This window comes from Nicotiana attenuata, chromosome 11 (assembly GCF_001879085.1).
Source record: "Nicotiana attenuata strain UT chromosome 11, NIATTr2, whole genome shotgun sequence".
In the NCBI taxonomy this organism is placed as follows: domain Eukaryota; kingdom Viridiplantae; phylum Streptophyta; class Magnoliopsida; order Solanales; family Solanaceae; genus Nicotiana; species Nicotiana attenuata.
The window spans coordinates 46,484,643-46,509,837 of record NC_031999.1 but is presented as its reverse complement, the minus strand read 5'-3'; the positions used below and the strand labels follow the sequence as shown (position 1 = coordinate 46,509,837).

General features: G+C 37.3%; 1 protein-coding gene across 1 annotated transcript; it reads left to right on the top strand.

Moving 5' to 3' along the window:
• On the top strand, positions 15,004-23,065 carry LOC109234451. Its single transcript, XM_019400453.1, has 7 exons — positions 15,004-15,137; positions 15,219-15,311; positions 15,443-15,559; positions 18,766-18,964; positions 19,464-19,801; positions 22,194-22,395; positions 22,666-23,065. The coding sequence occupies exons 1-7, from the start codon at positions 15,111-15,113 to the stop codon at positions 23,013-23,015; spliced, it is 1,326 nt and encodes a 441-aa protein (XP_019255998.1). The 5' UTR covers positions 15,004-15,110; the 3' UTR covers positions 23,016-23,065.

Below are 25,195 nucleotides of genomic sequence, written 5' to 3'. Positions count from 1 at the left end.
ATCCTCCCTTACATATGCAAAGCTGTATACTACAAGGGTCGATATGTTGAAGATGCCTACTGGCTATCAACCTCCGAAGTTTCAACAGTTTGATGGTAAATGTAACCCAAAGCAACATGTTGCGCACTTCGTGGAGACGTGCAATAATGCTGGGACTTATGGAGATTACCTCATCAAGCAGTTTGTCCGCTCGCTAAAAGGAAATGCTTTTGACTGGTACACGAACCTCGAGGCTGGATCTATCGATAGCTGGGATCAACTAGATCAAGAGTTCCTTAATCGCTTTTATAGTACGAGACGTACTGCGAGTATGATAGAACTTACAAATACTCGTCAATGAAAGAGGGAACCAGTTATCGACTTTATCAATCGGTGGAGGAATGCAAGCCTCAACTGCAAAGACAGTCTTAGTGAAGCTTCAGGCATAGAGATGTGCATCCAAGGCATGCATTGGGGATTGGCTACATCTTGCAAGGTATCAAGCCTGGCACATTTGAAGAACTTGCAACTCGTGCCCATGACATGGAATTGAGCATGGCTTCCGTTGGAAATGAAAGACTGCCTATCTATGAACCTCGCAAAGGGAATGACAAGCAAGAAGTCAGGAAGTGGGGCAAGTTCGTACCCAAGTCTGAAACCAAAGAAGCTATGAAAGTCAACACGTCACCTATGAAGTTCACGACGAAGGTGAGCAAGAAGCAGAGTATGAAATCCACTTCTTTTCACGATAAGCCAAATGGAAAGTTGACTCTAAAAGAAATGCAAGAGAAAGAGTACCCATTTCTAGATTCTGATGTGCCAGCTATTTTTGAAGAACTCCTTGAGTTAAATCTCATTGAGCTTCCAGAGATGAAGCGACCAAATGAAGCTGGGAAAACAAATGACCCAAATTACTACAAATACCATCGACTTGTGAGCCACCCTCTGGAGAAGTGCTTTGTCTTCAAGGACAAAGTCATGGACTTGGCTCGTGAAAAGAAGATCGTGCTTGAAGATGAAAAAGCAAGCGCGAACCAAGTCTCTATCACATTTGGCTCAGTCAATCTAGATGAGTTATGAAGTTTAAAAGGAATCAAAAATGAAGAATTACTGGAGAACAACAAAGTTGAAGACGATCAACCTGATGATGATGAAGGTTGGACGTTGGTGACTCGTCGTAGGTGCCACAAAAGGAGCCCACGAAAAGAATCGGTAGAACAACAGACAAGGAAGATGATGGTCAAAAGACCAATGAAAAGGAATCCAGTTAGGCGTTTGAAGAAAGCAAAAGTGGAGATACACCACCCTCAAAATCCACGACATACAGTGACCTTGGAGGATTTCTTGCCATCTTGGTTCCGCACGAAGATTTCCCGGGATCGTGTTGAGGCCTCTTGTTGCAATGCTGACAAAGGGAAAGAAAAGAGTGATGACCTACCGTTGGCACCATCTTCGGAAAAGCTCGCTGATTCCACTCCTCAAGAAGTTAATGCTTGTGAGGAAAAAGTCACGTTCACAAATGACGATCTTCTGCTAGGTGACACTCCTCATAACCGCCCATTGTACCTGGTTGGCTATATGCGTGATGAAAGGGTAAATTGAATTTTGGTTGATGGAGGATCCTCAGTGAGCATTTTGCCAATTCGCACTGTGAAAGAACTTGGTATTCCCATGAACGAACTCTCAAAAAGTCGTGTGATGATCCAAGGATTCAACCAAGGGGGGCAAAGAGCCATAGGCGTGATTAGGCTGGAAATCACCTTTGAAGATATGCAATCAAGTGCATGGCTACATGTGATCGATGCAAAGACTTCATACAACGTCTTGCTTGGAAGGCCTTGGATACATGAGAACAAAGTGGTTCCATCTACTTACCATCAATATTTGAAATACTACGAGGGTGAAGTCGAGAAGAAGATAGTTGCTGATGATGAGCCATTCACCGAGGCAAAGTCACACTTTGCCGATGCAAAGTTCTACTTGAAGAACCGCATTGGGAAGGAGATAAAAGTTGATAATGGCATGAAAAGCAAGAATGACGAGACAACAACTAAAAGACCCGAAGTGACTACTGGTAGAGTCAAAGATGTTACCGAGGAGGTACAACCCAACACAAATAAATCTTATAGAGGGGGTATTGCGTCTTATGGAAAGAAAGTGGGTCCTGCGCTCCAATATGTCCCTAAAAGGAAGAAAGATGAAGGTGAATCATCTAATCTCCAAACCAAGACGCTAAAGGAGTTAACTCTTCCGGTAAAACGAATTGAGGCAGTAAAGTTGTCCTCGAAACCGCTTGCAGGTTTTGTAGCCCAAAATCATCTGCAGAATGTGGCACTCCCTACAAAGCGAACAGATGAAGGTTTTGATCCTAACGCTTACAAGCTATTTGCAAAAGCTGGATACAATCCTAATGAGCCGTCAAAGTTAGGGAAGCTACCATCAGAAGCTGCAACGAGACAACCACGTGAAGGTTTGGGATACAATCAACCGTCACCAGTGCGCATCTCCATAAGAAGGGCGAGTAGCAATTATATCACTATAGAAGACGAATCTGCCGCTTCTAACAAGCCTTCTATCTTTGATCGACTTGGAAAATCACCTGTGAGGACCTCCGTGTTTGAAAGATTGGGTCCATTAAAGAAGGGGAACAAGTTCCAGAGAAATTTTCAAAGCATAAGAACACCCGCCTCGCCCAAAATCCAGAAAATCTCTAAGGATTTCCAAAGTTTGGTTCCTTCTAGAATGAGGCGACAAACAAAACTTGTGGTTTCATGTAAAGAAGTACTAAAGGTAAAGCTATATACTTTGGTCTACACTAAGGAGCGTGACGAAGATGAAGAAAGTGTGGTTCTTCGTATCATGTTACTGTACAAGGCGAGAATGGTGTTCCATCTTCAATGGAGGATAATGTAGAATTGGAGGATGTTTCACCATGTTGTCACATATCTTTCAACGATGGGGACCCTCAAGAAGATGAAGATGCGAAAGACGCTCCACCCAAACTTGAAGAAGGAGTGAAGATGACAATTGATGCCTTAAAAGAAGTTAATCTTGGCACCGATGAGGAACAAGGACCCAGCTACCTAAGTGCTTTACTAGAAGCTGATGAAGAGAGCACTTATATTGAGTTACTCAAGGAGTTTAGGGATGTCTTCGCTTGGAGTTACGAAGAGATGCCTGGCTTGGACCTGAAAGTAGCAGTCCATCACCTTGCAGTCAAAAATGGTGCTCGCCGTGTTAAACAAGCTCAAAGGTGCTTTAGGCCGGACTTGGTTCCCCTGATTGAAACTGAAGTTAACAAACTCATTGAAGCTGGATTTATTCGGGAAGTTAAATACCCAACATGGGTTTCAAGTATTGTTCCTTTAAGGAAGAAGAATGGCCAGATTCGAGTATGCATTGACTTCAAGGATCTCAATAATGCGTGTCCGAAAGATGAATTCCCCCGCTTCCTATTCCAGAGCTGATGATCGATGCTACTACTGGTTACGAGGCAATGTCTTTCATGGACGGTTCGTTGGGCTATAACCAAATTCGCATGGCACCAAAAGATGAAGAGCTTACTGCGTTCCGCACCCCCAAGGGTATTTATTTCTACAAGGTAATGCCTTTTGGCTTGAAGAACACTGGTGCTACTTACCAAAGGGCTATGCAAAATATTTTTGACGATCTTCTCCACAAGAATGTCGAATGTTATGTTGACGACTTGGTGGTAAAATCAAGAGAGAAGGGCGACCACTTGAAAGACTTGAGAATGGTGTTTGAGTTGCTCCGGAGGTACCAACTTAGGATGAATCCATTGAAATGCGCCTTTGGAGTTACTTTCGGGAAGTTCCTTAGTTTCATTATTCAACATCGAGGTATTGAAATTGATCAAGCCAAAATAGATGCAATCTTGAAAATGTCTGAGCCTCGGAATATTCATGAATTGAAAAGTCTGCAAGGAAAGCTAGCATACCTTAGGAGATTCATCTCAAACCTAGCTGAGAGGTGCCAACCATTCAGTCGCCTTATGAATAAAGGTGTCCCTTTCAAATGGGACCAAGCATGTAGCAATGCCTTTGAGAGCATTAAATCCTACTTGATGAAGCCTCCGGTTTTGGCTGCCCTTATACTTGGAAAGCCGCTGATACTATACATTGCAGCACAAGAAAGGTCTGTTGGAGCGCTGTTGGCCCAAGAAAATAGTGAAGGGAAAGAAAACTCCCTTTACTACTTGAGCAGGATGATGACACCAAATGAGCTGAATTATTCGCCAATTGAAAAGTTATGTTTGGCGCTAGTCTTCTCAATCCAAAAGTTGAAACACTACTTTCAAGCTCAAATCGTTCGTTTGGTTTCTAGAGCGAATCCCATCAAGTTTGTGATGTCAAAACCTGTCCTTAGTGATCGACTAGCAAGGTGGTACCTCTAGCTTCAACAATTTGAAATCATGTACATCCCACAAAAGGCTATAACAGGACAAGCGTTAGCGGACTTCTTGGCAGATCACCCTATACCTGATGATTGGGAGTTAACTGACGAACTACTTGATGAGGATGCCATGGTCATTGAAGTTCAGCCTCCATGGAAGATGTACTGTGATGGTGTTGCACATTGCTGAGGAGCTGGTGCTGGTGTAGTATTTGTCACTTCTCAAGGTGAATTTCTGCCCTACTCTTTTACGTTGACGCAACTCTGCTCCAACAACGTTGATGAGCACCAAGCACTAATACTTGGGCTCGAAATGGCTATCGATATGAAACAATTGCAATTGCAAGTCTTTGGTGACTCCCAGTTAGTGGTCAATCAGCTTTTAGGTAGTTACGAGGTTAAGAAGCCTGAACTACGCCCATATCATGATTACGCTAAAAAGTTAATGGGGTGGCTCGGTGATGTGACTATTCAGCATGTGCCAAGGAAAGAAAATAAGAAGGCTGATGCTTTAGCCGCCCTAGCTTCGCCATTAGCCCTGCATGATCAAGCGCAAGTTACTGTCTGCCAAAAATGGGTAGTACCACTGCCAAATAAGGCTGAAGGTGAAGAAAATGAACTCGAGCATCTTGTCGCTGTTTCTGAAGACGAGAAAGAAGAATGGCGACAAACCATTATCGACTACTTGTACTATGGGATACTTCCAGAAAATCCGCGAAGAAGAACTGAAATCTGTCGTCGTGCACCTCGCTTCCTTTACTACAAAGATACCCTATACAGAAGATCATTAGAGGGAGTACTCTTGCGATGCTTAAGGGAAGATGAAGCATTCTAAGCTTTGCAAGAAGCGCATTCTGGGGTATGTGGGTCACACCAGTCTGGACCAAAGCTCCACTTCCATATAAAAAGGATGGGATATTATTGGCCAACGATGGTAAAAGATTGCTTGGACTACGCTCGAAGATGCAAGGCTTGTCAATTCCATGCGAATTTTATTCACCAAACTCCTGAAGTGTTGCACCCGACTGTGGCATCCTGGCCGTTTGACACTTGGGGATTGGATGTTGTTGGACCACTGCCAAAGTCCTCTAGTGGGAACCTATACATCCTAGCTGCAACCGACTACTTCTCAAAATGGGCTGAAGTTGTTGCTCTCAAGGAGGTAAAGATGAAATGTTGCAAATTTCATCTGAGTAAACATTATTTATCGCTTTGGCATTCCTCGCTACATAATAACGGATAATGGAAAGCCATTCGATAATAGGTTGATGAACAAGATTTGTGATCTCTTTGGCTTCAAGCAACGTAACTCTTCGATGTACAATGCTGCCGCCAATGGTCTAGCTGAGGCATTCAACAAAACTCTATGCAACTTGCTAAAGAAAGTCGTCTCCAAATCCAAACGAGATTGGAATGACCGTATGGAAGAAGCTCTATGGGCATATAGGACGACTCACAGCACGCCAACACAGGCGACTCCTTATTCACTCGTTTATGGAGTCGAAGCCGTCTTGCCACTTGAGCGTCAAATACCTTCGTTACGACTGGCTATTCAAGAAGGGGTCACTAATGAAGCAAATGCTCGACTTCGATTAGCAGAGTTGGAGGCTCTCGATGAGAAGAGGTTGGAAGCTCAACATAGTCTTGAATGTTATCAAGCTCGATTATCTCGCGCCTTCAATAAAAGAGTTTGCCCGAGATCCTTTCAAGTAGGAAATCAAGTCCTTGACGCACGAAGACCCATAATTACTTCCCATAAACCTGTAGGGAAGTTCACTTCAAAATGGGATGGGCCATATGTCGTACAAGAAGCTTACTCAAGTGGGGCTTACAAGTTGGTTGATGCAGATGGCATGAGAATCGGCCCTATCAATGGCAAGTTCTTAAAGAAGTATTATCCTTGAAGTTCCTACGCTCCTTGACGCATGAGCCTAAACTGCATGTTGCTACACTCCTGGCCCGCAAGAGTATAAACTGTGTACGGCCCAAAAAAAAAAGAGTCCGCTAGGTTGAAAATCTCGAAAGAGGCGGCCTAGGCAAAAGTTAGGACGTAAAAAAAAAAGTCCGCTAGGTTGAAAACTTCGAAAGAGGCGGCCTAGGCAAAAGTTAGGACATATAAAAATAAAAAATAAAAAAAATAAAAAAAATCACCCAGTCTGAACTACGGTATGACTTGGTCCTCTTTACCGAGGTACGTAGGCAGCTTAGAGTGTCATTCTAAGTTCAGTCGCATAAGTTCAAAAGATACATATTGCCCCAATTGTTGTTCGAATGAAGTATGAAGGAATGTAAAATAAAGCTGAAACGCCATCCTCCTGTTGAACTTTGATCTCATTTGATTTAAAAGGAGCAAGATTCCATGGTAAATTGGTGTCTTCAATGGAATGATTATAGTCTTTTAGGAGGCTACCAAGTATTTGCAATGAAGCCCGGTGATTCGTCATGCCTTCAGGTTCGCCAAACCTTCAAATTTTTGGTCTTCAAGTTGAAGTCTGCAAATCCGCCAGTCTTTAAGTTGAAGTATTCAAGCCCTCCAAGTCCATCGGTCTTTAAGTTGAAGTCTTCACGTTTGCCACCCTTCAAGTTGAGATATCTAAGCCCTCCAGGTCTGCAAGTTGAAGTCTTCAAGTTGAGGTCCTCAAACTCGTTGGTCTTCAAGTGGAAGTATTTGAGCCCTCAAATTTTTCAGGTTGAAACGTCAAAATCTGCCAAATCTTCAAGTTTGTCGGCCTTCAAGTTGAAATGTGAAAAGTCCGCAAAATCTTCAAAGTTTTCCAAGTGTTCAAGTCGACGTCATTAGGTCCATGAAGTCTTCGAGTTGAAGCTTTATAACTTTCCAATCTTAAGGTGGACATATAAGTCCCTTTGCACCTTAAGTTGGCCTCTTCGTGGGTTTGTCCTTAAAAGAAACTATAACTTTCGATTCTTAAGGTGGACATATGAGTCCCTTTGCACCTTAAGTTGGCCTCTCTGGTAGTCGGGCCACATTAAGAGTAATCTCTCCGATAGTCGGGCCGCCTTGAGAGTAATCTCTCCGATAGTCGGGTCACATTGAGAGTAATCTCTCCGATAGTCAGTCCGCCTTGAGAGTAATCTCTCCGATAGTCGGGTCATTTTGAGAGTAATCTCTCCGATATTCGGGCCACATTGAGAGTAATCTCTCCGATAGTCGAGCCATATTGAGAGTAATCTCTCCGATAGTCGGGCCGCCTTGAGAGTAATCTCTCCGATAGTCGGGTCATTTTGAGAGTAATCTCTCCGATAGTCGGGTCATTTTGAGAGTATTCTCTCCGATAGTCGGGTCATTTTAAGAGTAATCTCTCCGATAGTCGGGCCACATTGAGAGTAATCTCTCCGATAGTTAGATCATCCTCTCACCGATAGTTAGATCATTTTGAGAGTAATCTCTCCGATAGTCGAGCCACATTCAGAGTAATCTCTCCGATAGTCGGGCCACTGAGAGTAATCTCTTTGATATTTGGGCAGGGATGAGTACCCATCCCCTCGCACCGTAAGACCACCTTCTTCATGCGTGGATCATCTTGTTGAACAACAACATATCTTTCTCGCTTGACCTACAAAAAAAGAAAAAAGACAACAAAACAAGAAAAGCACACAAGAAAAGAAAATTAGCATTGACGCTTTCTCGTCAAAACACGAACTCAGAAGAGACTTTGAGGATGCTGAAAATTGATGCTCAACAAATTAGAGCCCAGGGGTTTATATAGATCTCCATAGGATGCTTACAATAGTATACCGCCGATGTGGGATTGAAATTATAAAGTGAACTCCTAAAAGGACTCTGATTTGTTTACGGCGGCAACAATGAATCCAAGATGGACTCGAATCGTTGCATGCAAAGTTAATACTATAAAATTGTGTCACAATGAGGAAACACTTCCTTTTCCCAAAAGGAATCTTAGGAAATCTTGTGTCAGGCGGCAATTTTCATATTGAAATCACAACTTTCAATATTTTATCTTATTCCTATTAAATTAAATGGTCATTATATTGTTTAAATAATTGACCGGGTGTACACGTAACAAAATCGCATGGCCAATCTTTTGTGCTTTAAACTGGTCTAAGCCAAATTTGATAGACCGCCAGTACTTCATTATCCGTTTTCGGTTCCGACAAGTCTACACTTCAACGGTCCTTGAAGTAGGGCAATTTGTAGGCATATAAATTTTACTTAAAATTAAATCCATGAAATAATTTTGGACTATATTTTAAATTCAAGAAACATTAGTCCAAATAAATATTATGGGCTAATATATAAATGAATTAATTATATAAGTCCAATACATATGGGTTAAATAAATAAGTCTTAATCCATTGGGCTAGCCCATTTAATTTGGCTAAAATGATGAGCCCACTTCATCAAGACCAAAATGTAATCTTCCTAGAGGCCCAGTTTGGTGCCACGTGTCAAATGGCGTGGCGCACCAAGTCAAGCGGAAGAGCCAATAGGATCATGCCACGTGTCAAAATGACAAGGCATGCCCAATCACACTGAAAGGCCAATGAAATCGCGCCACATATGCAAGTGACATGTTCTGGCCAATCAAATGCGGCTATGTCACACTTCAATTTGATTGGTCGGAAAGAGTTTGTTCTTATCATGACTCCTCCTTTCCACAACTATAAATAGGGGTCTTCATAACTCAAAAAAGACACCAGAAGTTATAACAAGAAGCGGAAAAGAGGTCGTGGATCAAACACTGCAAATTCCTCCACAAGTTTCAAGCTTCAAGCAATCAACTTTCAATCTTCAAGCAATCAAGTTCAAGCTCAAGAACGAAGAACAAATCAAGTTCAAGCTCAAGAACGAAGAACGAATCAAGGTCAAGTTCAAGCAATCAAGCTAAAGCTCAAGAACAAGATCATCATTCGTGGCGACAACTACATATTCAAGATCAAGCTCAAAGGCCCTTGAATTTATTCACTATTGAAAAGAAGAATCAGAGGATTCATAGAGATTGTACACTCAACATATTCGAAATAAAATACTACGATTGTGGCGATATTTTCGGTCTTGATTTTATTTTTTCGACGCAAATTTATTGTCTACAGGAGGGTATACTAGAGGTCAAATAAGGAAGCATTATGAAAAAGGAGCCTTGATTTTAAATTTCTGGATATTTTCTTATTTAATATAGAGAGAGAGGCTTGTTCAATCTATTTTGTCAAAATGAACATGCAAAAAAAGTATTAAATTCGATGCACTCTATTCTTCTAAAAAGAAAAATCTTGGGACATATAGCGTGTGTTTGGTAAATATTTTCGGAAAATGAGTGGTTTTATTACTTATTTTTTCTTGTTTGGTTGGCGAGTGAAAATATTTTTCGAAAAATATTTTCTAGTGTTTAGTTAGAGAGTATATAAAATACTTTTAGGCAAATAATTTTTTATGCTACTCTCCCCAATTCACCTTCCCTAAAATTTCCATGTTTCTTGTACGCCTCCCTTCCCGCCCCCTCCTCCCTCCCCTATTTTCTTCAAGAATTTAATTATTCTTTTCAAAATTCACACAAACCCAATGTGCTACTCTACTTTATCACACAAGAACAAGTGAACAACGTTGAAATTTGAGCTCGATAACTAAAATGAAAATACTTTATTTTGTTGAAAAAGAAAGTATTTTTTCTACAACATGAAAAGAAATAACACATTTTGTTGAATGAAATAAAAATACTTTTTATTCATCATGAAAAAAAGCACTCGTTTTGTTGAAATGAAAGAAAATACTTTTACTACATCATAAAAAGAATATACCCATTTTGCTGGGAGAAAAAAAAACTCAATCTACAACATGAAAAGAAAGTACTCTTAATAGTAGTTCTATTTAGGGTGGGTGGTGGGTGAGGTTGTGATGGATGGGGATGGGGTGGGTGTGGTGGGGGGTAGAGGTGGTTTGGGGGTTGGTTGGTGGGGATGATTAATATGGTGGAGAAGGTTGAGAAAGAGTTTGGAAAATGTTTCTCCTTGTTTTGATAGGAAAATATTTTCCTCCAATTGAAGGAAAATGACTTCATGAGGAAAATATTTTCCAAAATATTTAAGCCAATCAAACATGAGAAAATTAGAAAAGTCATATCGTAAAGGATTAAATGATGCAAATTGCAATGTTTCCACATTCCACTTTCAATGCTTTAATTTTGAATTTCAGGCTTCTAAATATAATTTAAGTATAGATGTTAATTAACCGATGAAAATTAGACTCGCAAATACAAAAAGGGTTCTACTGTTAAAAAGTTAAAAAAAGGAGAAGGAGAAACAGAAAGAGAAAGAGAAGAAGTAAGGGGTTTTAAACCCAAAATTTTCTCATTTCCTATTATATAGAAGAGGCAAGTGAGGTCGACCAAGGGCATAAATGTAATTTCGCTATGCCATAAAGTGTTGTGCTCCATTCGACACACTACAATTGGTCTAGAACCATCTCCTCTTCCATCTCTTTTATTTCAACATAGCAGAGAAGTACCCTTTTTACATCTTCAGACTTTCAAAAATACTTTTATCTCTCTTCATTTTTTCTTCCGTCTCTTGCAATTCCAGGTATGATTGTCTCTCAATCCTCTTTCTATTCTTTTTTTCTTTGCCTTTTCGACATCTCTTAACAATTTTTAATTTCATGGCTGAATTTTTGGCTGTTGTTATCCTATTGTGACATTATTATGTCTATAGAGGGAAGGAGAAATAAAAATTTTGGGCTGAAATTTGTTGCTTTGATGCGATTTCTCTTTCTATTTTTTCTGCGTCATGGTTTATTTGAAGTTCTCTTCTAACTTTTTGTTTTCGCCTAAGAAGTTGAAAGTAGAGAAAATCAAACCAAAATACAGTACCAAAGCAGACTATAAGTTCTCTTATTCGGAGAAACTCAAGGAAAATAGGAAATCAAAATGCATTTCAGAATGCCTATCAACATAAATCATACTGTCTTTTGGAGATGATCCCATGGACATGTGATCCTGAATCAGATTCCATATTCAAAACTTTTCTCAATTGTTACTTGTATTGTTGTTTCAGTGGAAGACACATCAGCCACTCCTGCATCTCTCACTTATTTCTACATTCATTTACTGGACACGTTCTCATACTTGCAATTTGCATTCTCATCACACACTGATGATAGTACGATGGAAAAAGTAATTCTCCATTTTCATCACCCGTCAATTTCTTCCAGTCCCTTCATATTTACTAATTCTCTCTTGCAATCATAAAAATAATCAAATTGGAAAAAAAAACTGACAGAAGGGCTAGGCGCTGCAAATTATATAGACTGGTGTCGCCAGACAAAAAAAATCCTTTTTAATACAACAATGAGCGAATAGAGCTGAATTAAAAGATGGCTTTTCTATGACAATGCTACTATTGCAATGTTGCAATAACACTCTATATAGATGAGTATAATTAGCGAAAATGGTATGATTCGTTGGAGTATCCTAATTCCAGGTTCAATCTGAACTAAAAAAAATAAACAATAAAGAAGTTGCCATGTATAAATCCTCAACATATGTATTATGCAGTTTCTCTTTATTCTTTGAGTAGCCATTTTGACTTTAGCACTTTTACATGTTAAAAGGATAATTTGTATCTCTGCAGTAGAACAGTCACGTCCGATGGCTCTAAGCGTTGGCTGCACAATATAGAAGCCTAACAAATGGTAAGGTTGACGTTCTGACTGACATTGTCACTTTTTCATTTTAAGATTTTGTTATTTTGGTCTTTTGCTTACATTTTGTAGTTACGCTTGTTTCCTTTAAGAAGATTTTTATGAAATTCAAGGTTGCACGACAGAGAATAATGATAACTTGAAGCAGGTTTATCTATTACATGAATTTTGTGATTATTTCTCATTTTCATTTCTTCTACTGTAGGGACACTCACTAAAATACATACCCTGCATTTTGATGTTACGAAGTTAGGGGAAAAATTTATCAATATTAATTGTGAAAAAATTACGCTTAAAATATCAGCATCTCCTAATGGATAGTTGCATAAAGCACTGATGTATATAATCCAGTTAGATGTACCTCCTTTAAGAGAGTGGACTAATCTAGAATTCTGAATTTTAATCGATCCACCAATCCTGCTATATGTTAAACTACTATATGTTGTTGCAACACATTCTCTCAGTATATTCTGTCTGATTGATTTGGTGAAAAAAGTTTCCTTTTCTTACTCTACTTTTGAGATTTTTTTGGTTTCTTTGTTTGCTTTTTTGGGGATCGCGGTTGGAGGGTGATGAAAACTAGAGTTTGTTTTAAGAATTTCTTTTTAGATATTTTTAATATGTTGATGTATGTGCACCAAATTGTATATTTGCTTTTTTTCTTTTTGAAGCATGTTCTCACTTTATCATTACTTTTTTCAAACTTACTGGGTGCACTAATTTACCTTCGATATTTCTCTTTTGAGGAAATGAAAAAGAGAATTAAGGCTACTAATATTTAAATGTTTATCATTATACTAGAAATAAAATTCTTAAAAGGTAATATAAGGTTAGTATGTTAGAGAACTCTATAAATTAAAATATCTCGGATACTTATACATTTCTTTATCTACCAAAAGATCCATTATTAGAGGGTGGATTGTATATTTGATTCCTTATGAAGGTTGTGGTTAAAGATGGTACAAACTCTTTTGAGGATATATATGAAGGTATGCCAAACTATCATTCTTTTTCTCTGTAATTGACTGCTTTGTTTATGCTCTATAATCTTTTAAACTATAAACAAACACGCAATCTGCAAATGCCAATGATTTATGCATCAAATGAATTGATACTTTAACATAATCAGCTAGATCCTTTTTAAGTTGTGAGCAAACATATTATCTGCACATGTGAATGAGTTATGTGTCAATTGAGGTGATGCATTAACTTAATTAGCTAGATCCTTTTTCTTACCACTAAATTTTTCAAGGAAAAGTGATGGGATGGTCATGGTACACATTGGCAATAAAAGATATATGGCATTTATGCTAACCAACGTTACTTGAGGATGTATATATATGTTTATATTTGAAGTTAAAGCCTAGAAGCCAGCAACATACTTTGCTAATAGTTTTGGACTGCTCATCCTATCCAGAACTCAATTGCAAGTAGCTTCAGTATTCCATCTTCTTTCAAGAAAAGCAATTGATTGGCATCAACCTATCATCTATGCGGCAGTTGTGTTTATAAGTTTCAAATATAGTATTAGGTTATCATGGTGATCCAAAATGAATAAGCCTCTTCTCCTTGATTGCCCATATTGTACGCTTCTGTGTTCAAGAATTTAGAACTGACATGTCAAAGGAAATTTAAAGAACAAGGCAGAAATATTGTCCTATTCTTTTCTTGTTCTTTCTTTCCTTCCTACAATTTTTTTATACACATATATTATATGGACATTGACACCTGACAATTCTCATCACTTCACAATTATACAGGTGCGAAAGTTGCAAAAAGGACGACTTACCACAACACCATCAATGCATTAAGCATCAAATTTTATGAATATGTAAATAGTATATATATATGGGGCAGCTCAAATATTTTTAGATATATATATATATCTAAAAAGTGTATATGTAATAGTAAGTTCATGGCAGTAAAAAAATGTGCTACTTACAATATTTCGTAACTTGATTTTGTTTCTAAGTGCATCAATGATATGAAGGTTCGCGGATATGAAGAATATATTTTTTGGCAGCCACACTACAGGCATGAGTGCAAATTTTGTTCGAAAATAAATATAAATTATTTCAAGCTGTTAATTTCATCACTGAGAATATTGGGCCCGTGCTTACGGGCCATAACCATCTAGTTAAAAAAGGCATTTATGCACAAAACTAGGCAAATAAAGCGAAGATAAAATAACTACCGGCACAAAACTACCCTATTCGTAAAAATCACCCTAGTGACTATAAGGATAAAAAAATATCTAATTTAGTGTAAGAAATTTAGATATTAGTTCTTCAATATATTTTGATGTAAAATAGGCATATTTAGAAAGTGCTTACAAAATTATTACTCCTAAAACAACAATTTTTCGTGAATAATTCAAAGGAAAATATAGTGAAGTAAAATTGATTGACTCTCCAACTAGTTAATTTTATCTTTTTATAACCACTTCAGAACTCAATGACATTTTATTAATATATTATTATACTATTTAGTAATTTTTTTTAATTTAAACAAAGACAAATTTATGAATTCAGATTCATACATCTTAATTTTAATAAAAATAAGTGAGATATATTTATGCTAAGTTTTTATCATTTGTTACTATATTTGCGATGTTCATGCTTAGCTTTGAATATTCATAAATGGTTCTTATTGTTAATTTAATTAAATACAAGAGATTTTGATACTCACTATGAGTATCGAATTAATTCGTGTTTATTCAAGTTGGCCTAACACCCATATTTAAGAAAAAAAGTACTACTATTAATATTTAATTACTATAAATATCAAATTCCACGATTATTGAAAATTAATTGGTCCAATGCAACAAGGAACTGAAGGCCAAGGTGCCTGGAATTCTTGCCGCTTTAAAATTGGGCCAAGTAGAGAATGCCACGTGTATAGTAAAGAAAACAAGACTCACTACATGCACATATTGTGCCCAACCCGCTTTGCCTTTTCAGTTTCTGAACAAATTTGTTGCATTTTCCATTTTTTTCTTCGCACTCTTTCATCTCTTCTTCTTCTGTGTATTGAGGCATACGCAACAATGGCACCCAGAGGCAGACCCAGAAAGGTTTGATGAATTTTTCAGCTTTTATTCTTTGCTTTAGTCTGTACTCTTTTCTTAACACTGTTGTTTGGTTTTTATTGGCAGCGATTAGGCCGAATAGACGCAGCAATTGATGCCATGACACCTTTCGGCTTTGATGAATCGCTAGTTCGGAAAACAGTGAATAAACTTCTCAAGGTAAGCGTTAATAATCTAATGTAGCTGGTTAAGTTTCCCCAAAATAACGCCCTGTTTCATCTGGGATTTTTGGGGCTTAATGAAGTGGATTAGGCGAGATTTTTTGTTTTTTTTATCGTTACTGCTTTCAGGAATACGGCGGAAATGAGGGATGGGCCTTTATTGAGGATTGTGGCTACAAAGAACTCATTGAAGCTATACTTCGCGATCTAGAGAGCAATGATGAAGGCACTACTAATTTACAAGAGGTACAATTGCTCCGGAGACTTGAGTCACTTTTGATGAAAATATTATTTTGGGGAAAATGTTTTACTAAGAATTCTTCTGTGTTAATTTTTTTCCTGCTTTGGTTGGATAGATACAAAAGTAAATGACAATTGTAAGAGGAGTCGATAGGGTAGGAGGAGTGTGTTTTTGATGATAATTTTTGCTATTTTAGTTTGACCACAATGTCGAAATGTTGATTAAAACAAGTAATATGAAGTAACGATGTCTGTGTTGATTGAAGCAAATACTAAAAATAATTCCATCAAGGAAAATATATTTTCTGATGAAACATTTTTCACCTATATCAATTAATAAGTAGCTAAGTTCATACTGTTTGATTCTGAAAGGAGAAAAGTTTGTCTATGCAGTTTTACCTGGATCCATTCCTTCAATATTTTTATCCAAACTGGAAATGAAAACGTTGCATTTACTGGAAATAAAAATTGATTTCTCTGTAAACTCCTATTTAAGTAATTTATCCTAACCTATATAAGCAAATTGGATAAAATCATCTTACCATATCGAAGTCCTTTATGTAAGCTATACAAGAAGGGTAGGAGTCAGGACTAATTCTGTGCAATGTATATTTACAAATAAAATTGAGGGACAACTTGCTGATTGTTATTCCATTTAATTTGTTCGACGTGAAACTATTCTAGTAAGGTGTAAATGATACAATAAGTTGATATGGATTCTGTGCGGTAGGCTACTTTTTTTTTATCGAAGGAACTGAGTGAAATGCTTGAGAAGCAAAATAGTACCAAATATAAGTACTTCTCTTATGTCATAAATGGGTAATCATAGACTGGTAGTAGTATCTTTTTCTTCTTCTTTACTCCCTCCGGTCCATAATAAGTGACCAATTTGCTTTTGGCACGCCCATTAAGAAAATACTAAATTCAATACAAAAATACCTAGTATGACTAAACTACCCTTAATTAAATATTAATGTGAGGAGTAAGAAAACTTTTAGGGATATGTACATAAGGGTAATTTTGTAAAAATAAATTAAATTTTTTCTTGATTATATAAATGGATACTTATTTTGGAACAAAATAAAAAAGTAAATTGGTCACTTATTGTGGACCGGAGGAAGTAGTATCAAGGATTACTATAACTCATATCATGTCATTTCGATTCAAGTTGCAACTGCTTGACTTGGAATTTCATTGCTTTCATCTAAGAGTATCAAATTCAATAAATTAACTGTTATTCAACTAATACCAAATTAATCTATTATGGGTAATAAGAAGTGGAGATAAGAAAAATAAATATCTTGCAGACTGTAAATAGGAAAGGAAAAAAATAAAAATAATCACATCAATCCCTTTCTGAACTGGAAATCAGCTAATAAAATATATCTGTTTAAATTGTTAACAAAATTCTGGTAGAAATATAGTTTCAAGAAAGTATTAAAAGTTGGAAATATTCCTTTCAGTTATTTTGGAAAACTCTTTCTTCTAAGGAGTTATGAAGTGGGAATTGCATGTTAATGCTTGATCTGTGAAACAGATGTTAATGTTTGTCTTTATTGAAGCATCCTGCATACTGTATTCTCGTGTCATCTAACTGTTGGAGTAATTTTCTTCATGTCAAGTGGAGTCCACTGCCTTAATTTTCATTGCTGGTGCGCTTGGTTACTTGAGCTTTTCATGTATCATCTCCCATATTTACAGTAACTGTGGTAGTCCATCAAATGGTCTCCTCTGCTGTGGGACAAAATGGTTCCTCAAATCTGTTAAGAGTACGTAAAACATCTCATTTAAATCGATATAGGTGGATCTTACTGCTAACTTAGGCTGCCCTAGTTGATCAGTACGAGCACCCGCACGAAAATTTTACAAATTTTTGGAAATTAATAGTAGAGCATTTTTCCAGAAATGATTTTCTGTGTCACAAACAACTTACACTTAGAAGTTAGAACTGCTTTTAACAGTGTTCATTTATATACCCTGCAGGACTGCACTAATAATGAATGTGTATCTGTGATTAAAATATATCTCATCACAATCTTTCATGAATTCCAAGGTTGAAAGTATGGTTATCCAAAGCTTGTAGTTTCCTCTTCTGCATTGCTTGCAGCGGCGGATTGGCACATTCCAAAAGTTTACACTATGAAGTATGCAGACCTATATGCATATGAGCTGCAAATCTAGCACTTGATTGTTGAGGTGGTATGAGTCACATCCGAGTTACTGGGTGTGCCTTGTTCTTGACAGAGTCGTAACAGTACTTACTTTTTGAATCTTTGGGTGGTGCATAGAGAGTTTATCATGTTTACAATCATGATTACCTAAGGAATGAGTACAAAGATGGAAGCTTGCCTCGTAGAATTTGTTAGAATAACTTTTGTCCTTTATTCTGTTCAGCAACATGCTATTTATTCTGCTTAGTCTGTTTTTCGTAATTGATTAGAGCGTAGTAGGTGATGCAGTCACCTCTTTCTTCTCTTGTCGTGTTTATATTATTTCTTACATTACTCTCCAGTGCTTTCTCTTAGAGGAATTATTCTAGCTCATTACACTTACCTTCCTTGGTCTCTCAGAACTAAAACAAGCATCTTAGTTCCCAGCTTCGTCTGAAATCCTCTCCTGGTCTTGAGATTGTCAGCTGTTAACAATAAGAGCTGCTTCTGAATCAAGTCCCCAATAAGCAATTAAGTATTCTTTTTTTTGCAAATGCCGAAAGACTTCTATCTCCACCCTTGTCCTCTGTATGATCCACCAATCAATTCCTAGATGGTCTTCTGCCTTTTTTTATTTGTTTGTACTACAAAATAAAGAAGAAAAAGGACATTTGTATTTTTTATAGTCAAACTCCAGGATCTTTCTTTCACTTTTGAAACACATCTATAGTTCTACAACTACTAGTTTAAACTGTATGGTATCTTTAACTACACAGGGCCATTTGCTATCTTCCTTGTATTGTATTTTTCAGGGAATCTCTGCTCAGGGTACGCTTAGTTGTTATTCCAGTTAAGCTTGTATAAATAGGAAATGAGCTACATGCCTTATTTTCTGAATTGCAGTGACTGCCTATTATATGAAATGCAATGATACAACAACAATGATACTGATGAACAATTTTCACCTCTTCTTCAATACTGATATGACTGTTACTGATACAACTGCCTCTAGCATTATATGCATATGCTAGAATAGCTGAAGACCTTGAATTCCTATAACAGGGTGTCTCCTCACAAGACGAAAGAGCAGTAGAACCTGCTTTACAATGCACCATTAGTCCCTCCAGCACTCTTGGTGATTTCTCATGCAATGAAGCTGGCAATACTGTAGGAGAAACAGCATGCTCTGAGCTTGTCAATGCAGTAGGAGAACCAACACACGAAAAGCTTTGCAGCAACAGACAAGACATTAGCAATACTGGTAAGGATCTGATTGTCTGTTCAGATTCTGCTTCTTGATCTGTGTAAAATTCTCTGTCTATGGAGTAGTCATTTAGCTGCCAACTAACGGGTATCAGTTTAACAAAGTAAAAAAAATTCAGCGGAGCTAATGTGTGAGTAGCATGCATCAAGATCAGATAAACCAATTTAGTATACTGTATACCAACAGATTAGGGAAGATACAATTATTTTCTAGTGAACTGCAGCATTTTCATTTTTTGCAATAGTTCACGGGTTCGAGCTGTGGAAGCAGCCACTAATGCTTGCATTAGGTTAGGCTGTCTACATCACACCTCTTGGGTGCGGCCCTTCCCCGGACCCTACATGAACGCAGGATGTCTTGTGCACCGGGCTGCCCTTTTTCTGTTCACTCGTGAAAGTTAAAATTGTGCTTCTTTTTGTTTTTGAAACAGTATAAGGTGCCTATGTGACTTTAAGGTCCATATTTCTAACATTTCCCTAACAACCCCGTTTTGCAGAAGTATTTTGTTCCCTGCCAGCTGAAGGAGATGGAAATAGCTGGAAAGACGTAGGGGAGGACCAAATCTCTACCCAGAAGGAGACAGCTGATGCTGTTTGCCCTGATGGTCGAAATTCTGGGAATGAAGTGCAACCCGGGAGCAATGCTCATGTTTTTGCTCTACCTCCAACTCATTCCCCATGCCCAGTTAAATATCTCAAAATTTGTTCTGAGAGTCAAGTGCAATCATGGAGTTTCTCTTATGTTTCTAGTCCACTTCCAACTCCTTCCCTATGCCCAGTTAGACGTCTCCCTCCCCCTGCTGATCATCACACCACAGCTCTTCCTTCCTCAAAGGTACAATTTTGAATTTGCTACGAATTTTACGTGAATTTTGAGTTTGCTATGATTCAGTAGCCTTTTAAACAATGTTCATGAGAAGTCATGATGTAAGCATTATGACTTGAAAGTTCCGTTTCAACCTATATCAACTGATACATTCATACTGTTTGATCATGAAAGGGGTTAAATCTGTCTATTCAATTTTACCTGGAACCATATTTCAGTATAGTTACCTACCCAAGTTACATTACATTGTTTCTTATACAAAGTGGAAAAGAAATCCTTGTTGTTGGCTGTGTATTGTGTCATCTAAGTTTTTTGATGAATAATTGTCCTGAAGTCATGCTGAGTGACTGAGTCTACTGCCCATTTTTCCTCATTGCTGGTGTTTGGTTGCTTTTGCCTTTCATGTATTATCCCCCGTGTTTACAATAAACTATGATAGACCATCAAATGGTGTCCTTTGCAGTTGGCATAAATGGTTCCTAAAATATGTTAAAAGTTACATAAAGCATCTCATTAAAATCAATATAAGTGGATCTTACTGCTAACTTAGGCTGTCCTTTGCATTTGGTGTACAGTATGAGCATCCCCAGTCATTTACAAATTTCTTTGGACCTTCATACTAGAGTATTTGCTTGCGAATGATTTCCTGTTGCACAAATAAGTGAGACTTAGAAATAGAATGCTTTTAGCAGTTTGGATTCAAATATCCTGCAGGGCTGCACCAATAATGGATATGAATTGGTGATTCAAGTATATCTCATCACAATATTTCCTCAAGTCCAAGACTGATTGAATGTTATGATTTTGCAAAGCATGTAGTTTCCTTATCTGCATTGATTGCAGAGGCTGTTGGCACATGCCAAAAGCAGGAAAGTTTACACTATGTAGACCTAAATCCATATGAGGTGCAAATCTAGCACTTCATTGCTGAGGTGGTATTTTTGTCACCTCATACAGATATTTCAGGGCATGCCCGTGATCGATAAACTTGAAATAGTACTTCTTTTCACCAACTTGCTATTTGTTCACATCTGGGTGTTTTTCTTAATTGATTAGAACATTTTAGAGTAATATTGGGGACTAAGACAGACTTAAATGGAGCAACATTACAGTGAGGATTCATATAGCCGACCCCAAACTTGCCTGGGATTGACGCATAGTTTGTTGTTGTTGTTGATTAAAGCATGCTAAATGATGCAGTCACCTCTTTCTTCTCTTATCGTGTTTATCTTTCTGGTTTTGCTCCTAGTGCTTTCTCTTGGTTGAATTTATCCAGCTCATCACACTTGCCTTCCTTGGTGACTTGGTCTCTCAGAACTAAAGGAAGCATTCTTCATCTAAGTTGCTCGGACTCGGGTGCGGGTGTCCGATACGAGGATGGATCCGAGTATCGGATTCGGCAAAATCCAAATTTTAAGATTCGGGGGTGCGGATCCGGATATGGATACGGGTCCGGGGATTCGCCTAATAAAAAATTGAGCTATAAAAATATTGTAAATTTTGAGAGATATTCTGTGAAAAACTTACATGAATATTGTACAATTCAATCTTTCATTCTTCAAGATGGACATTATTCTTTCATTGTTCTAAATCTGTTTTATTTTTGATTTTGAGAAATCAAAATCTCAATTTTTCTCCCAAATTTGTCGATGGACTCCGGTCAAAGTGTACGAAGTTAGTTGACCGTATCTGGGACGTATCCCGTCCCCGTATGTGTATCCGTCCCGTATCCGGACGGGGACGGCACCAAAATCGAAGAGTCTGCGCAACTTGGTTCTTCATCCCAGCTTCCTCCAAAATCATTACCTGGTTTTGAGATTGTCAGCTGTTAACAATAAGAGCTACTTCTGGATCAAGCCCAATAAGCAATTAAGTTTTCTTTTCGCTGTAAATGACGACCTTGAAAGACTTGTATTTCCACCCTTGTCCTCTGTATTCATTATATGATCCATAAGTCAATTCATAGATTGCCTTCTGCCTTTTATTATTTGTTAGTACTACAAGATATAGAAGAAGCAAGAAGCATATTTTTCCTTTTCTGTTTTTTTTTTAAGTCAAACTCCAAGATCTATATTTCGCTTTTGAACACATCTATTGTTATGCAACTGCTAGCCTAAATTATATGGTATCTTTAACTACAAAGGGCTGAGCCACATGTGCTTATCTTCCTTGGATCGTACTTTCTGGGAAATCTTTGTTCAGGCTACATGTAAGCTTGTATAAATAGGCGCTACATGTCTCATTTTCTGCATTCTCTTGAGTGCCAATTATATGAAAAATGCAATGATGCTGATGAAAATTTGTCACCTCTGCAACGATATTGATATGACTGTCAATTATAATTGCACCTGGAGTTGTATCTGCATTTTATGGAATAGCTGAAGACCTTGAATTAAAGCAGGGTTTCTCCTCACAAGATGAAAGAGCAGTAGAAGACACTGCTTTAGAAAGCACCATTGGCCCCTCGAGCACTCATCTTGATTCCACATGCAACAAAGCTGGCAATACCGTAGGAGAAACAGCAAGCACTGTGCTTGTCAATGCAGTAGGAAAATCAACATACGAAGAGCTTTGCAGCAACAAACAAGACATTGGCAGTAGTGGTAAGGAACTTATTGCCTGTTCTAGTTCTGCTTCTGGAATTGTGTCTATGACCATGGAGTAGCTATTTAGCTGCCAAGCAATGGAACCTAGTTTAACAAAACATTCGGTCCAACTAATGCATCATAACATTAACATGCATCCTAGTCAGGTAAGCGAATTCAGTACCATTACTGCATTCTTTTCTAGTGTAACTTGGAATGTAAGAATCCTGCTTCTTTATATGATTTTGAGGTCCATGTTGAAGTAGTAACAAAAACCCCGTTTTGCAGAAGTATTAAGTGTCCTGCCAGCTGAAGGAGATGGAAATAGGTGGAAAGACATAGGGGAGGACAAGACCTCTACCCAGATGGTTGATGGTGGAAATTCTGGGAGTGAAGTGCAAGCAGGGAGTAACTATCATGTTACCGCTCCACCTCCAACTTCTTCCGCGTGCTCACTACTTACTAATCTCCCTCCCCCTGCAACTCTTCCTTCCTCAAAGCGAGTTTGCCTTGAGCCACCAAGAAGGCGCTTTCCTTGTTATGGCTGGATTGAAAGCGATGATGAAGAAGATGCCGATGACTTCATACAATTACCACCAATGAGACCAACAATAAGGGGTCGTTTGGTTGTCGGTTAGAGTTATGCAGGTATTAGTTATGCAGGGATTAGTTATGCAGGGATAAGTAATGCAGGGATTAGTTATGCAGGTATTAGTTATGCAGAGATTATTTTTTTGAATGTTTGGTTTGTTGTATTAGAAATTGATATACATTATATAAATTTTAAAGTAAAATGCTTGTTTACAACTATACCCCTAACCTTCTTTTGCATTGTTTTTTCTCTCTTTCCATTTATGTAGGAAACAATTTAGTTAGGAACTTTGGGTGTTACTTTCACTTCTTCGTCATACTACTGAACTATGTGAAGTTTAGACATATTTGATTTTCACTTCTTAGTTTTGGTATTTCCATTTTCTAGTGGCTTCTCCAGTTTGCTTTTGCTAGTTTGTTCTTTAAAAATGAGAGAAGACAAGGTATATAGTTGGCAAGTGAAAGCAAGTGAAACCTGTTGACGGGTTGGCAGAGAAATAAGGAAGCCTTATGTGTAAAGTGATAGGGGTAAATTTGTCATTTCAGTATTTTATTCATGTATTACTAATACATGTATTAGTTATTCCATCTTCTACCCCGCATAAAATAATACACAGATTGACTCATAACTTATACATGTATTATTTATGCATAATTGAAAAATGTCAACCAAACATGGTATTAGTTATGCAGAATTTTATAAAAAATAACTATTGCCTACCAAACATGGTATAAGTTATGTTACCCCTTATACATGAATAACCTTTCTTCTAACCAGCTACCACCAAACGACCTCTAAATGCATGGAGATAGTACGACACAAATAGTTGACTTGAAACCAACGGAATCCCCTTTGAGATTGGTTTTGCAATTTAACGCTGTAGCACAATTTGGTTATTTTCTTTTTCTTTTTGAGTTGTTTTATTTTACTTTTTATGACTATTTGACTTTGGTTATAGGAAAACAAAACGGTTTGTTTCCATAAACGAGTTTTATTAAGTATTTGATTGTTCTGTTTTACTTTCAATAGCGTATTTGGACAAAAATATTCAAAGCAGTTGTACAGAAAAACAAAATATTTTGCTTCCTGAAACAAATGTAACTTTCTTTTCTTCTTCTTTTTCTGTCCCATCGGCCCTCTATGCTAGTTCTCTTATTATCGTATTATAGTTACTGCTTGTTTTTCTTATTATTTTGCTGTATTGATTGTTTTTTCTTTCTTTGAGCCGGGGGTCTATCGGAAAAACAGCCTCTACCCTCAAAATAAGGGTAAGGTCTGCGTATACACTATCCTCCCCAGACCCCACTCGTAAGATTATATTGAGTTAGTTGTTGTTTTAAATATTCAAAAATAGAATTTAGTAGAAAAAAGGTTATTTGGTCTATCCTTAGAATTATTAGTTATCATATGAAAGCGTTTAGATTTTCTTAAAGAGTTCTGTAATTTCGTTTGTTTTTTTATAACACTAGTGGTCTTGGAAGCTGTGTTCTAGAATAAATTATAAACACGGCAACACTTTCAAACATAGAATTAGGAGAGTGTTTTTAAAACTAAGTCGTGAGTGATGCGGTCTTCTAAAACAAAATACAAACACCCATGCAGTTTCATTTAAGGCCTTCATAATACGGGAAATAATGTACATTATTCATATATACAAATCCTTTTAAACCAATAAACCTTGGCACTACCTGCTCATCAATCCAATTAAAACTCAAAAAAGAGTAGTGCACATCATGGGATACTTATGAGAAAACTGTGACACGAATAAGTTATATTTTGGTTCAAACTTTTCAATTTTGATCTTTATTATCACTTTAATTATACTGGTAAAAATCAGAGAAAATTTCATTTATCCCTTTAACCTTTTAAGTTAGAAAACAAAATAGCTCCTATACCTCTTCAATGAATAGACAAATCCCCTTAACAATAACGTCAACAGCCAAAATGAGAGTCATTGTTGGAACTTTTAAAATGTCAAAGTTGATTCTCAAATTGAAATATAAATTATTTTGTATTTGAATAAATTAGAATAAGAAAATCTTGGAACAATTAGTTCATTTATAGTGGTAATAATTTAAGTACTTTTATCCAAACATGTAACTATTTAGTATAAAATAAGCTCCAGCATTTAAAAAATATTTTTCACCACCTAGTGCTTAAAAGCTACTTAAATTCAACCAATCCAAACGCGATCTTAGTTTTTTTTTTTTTTTTTTTTTTTTTAAA

Excerpts from the sequence above, each read along its gene's own strand:
- LOC109234451 (XM_019400453.1), top strand. The coding sequence starts at position 15,111 with ATGGCACCCAGAGGCAGACCCAGAAAG. Across the intron at positions 15,560-18,765 it reads GCACTACTAATTTACAAGAG|GGTGTCTCCTCACAAGACGA; the intron begins GTACAATTGCTC and ends TTCCTATAACAG. Across the intron at positions 22,396-22,665 it reads ACAAGACATTGGCAGTAGTG|AAGTATTAAGTGTCCTGCCA; the intron begins GTAAGGAACTTA and ends CCCGTTTTGCAG.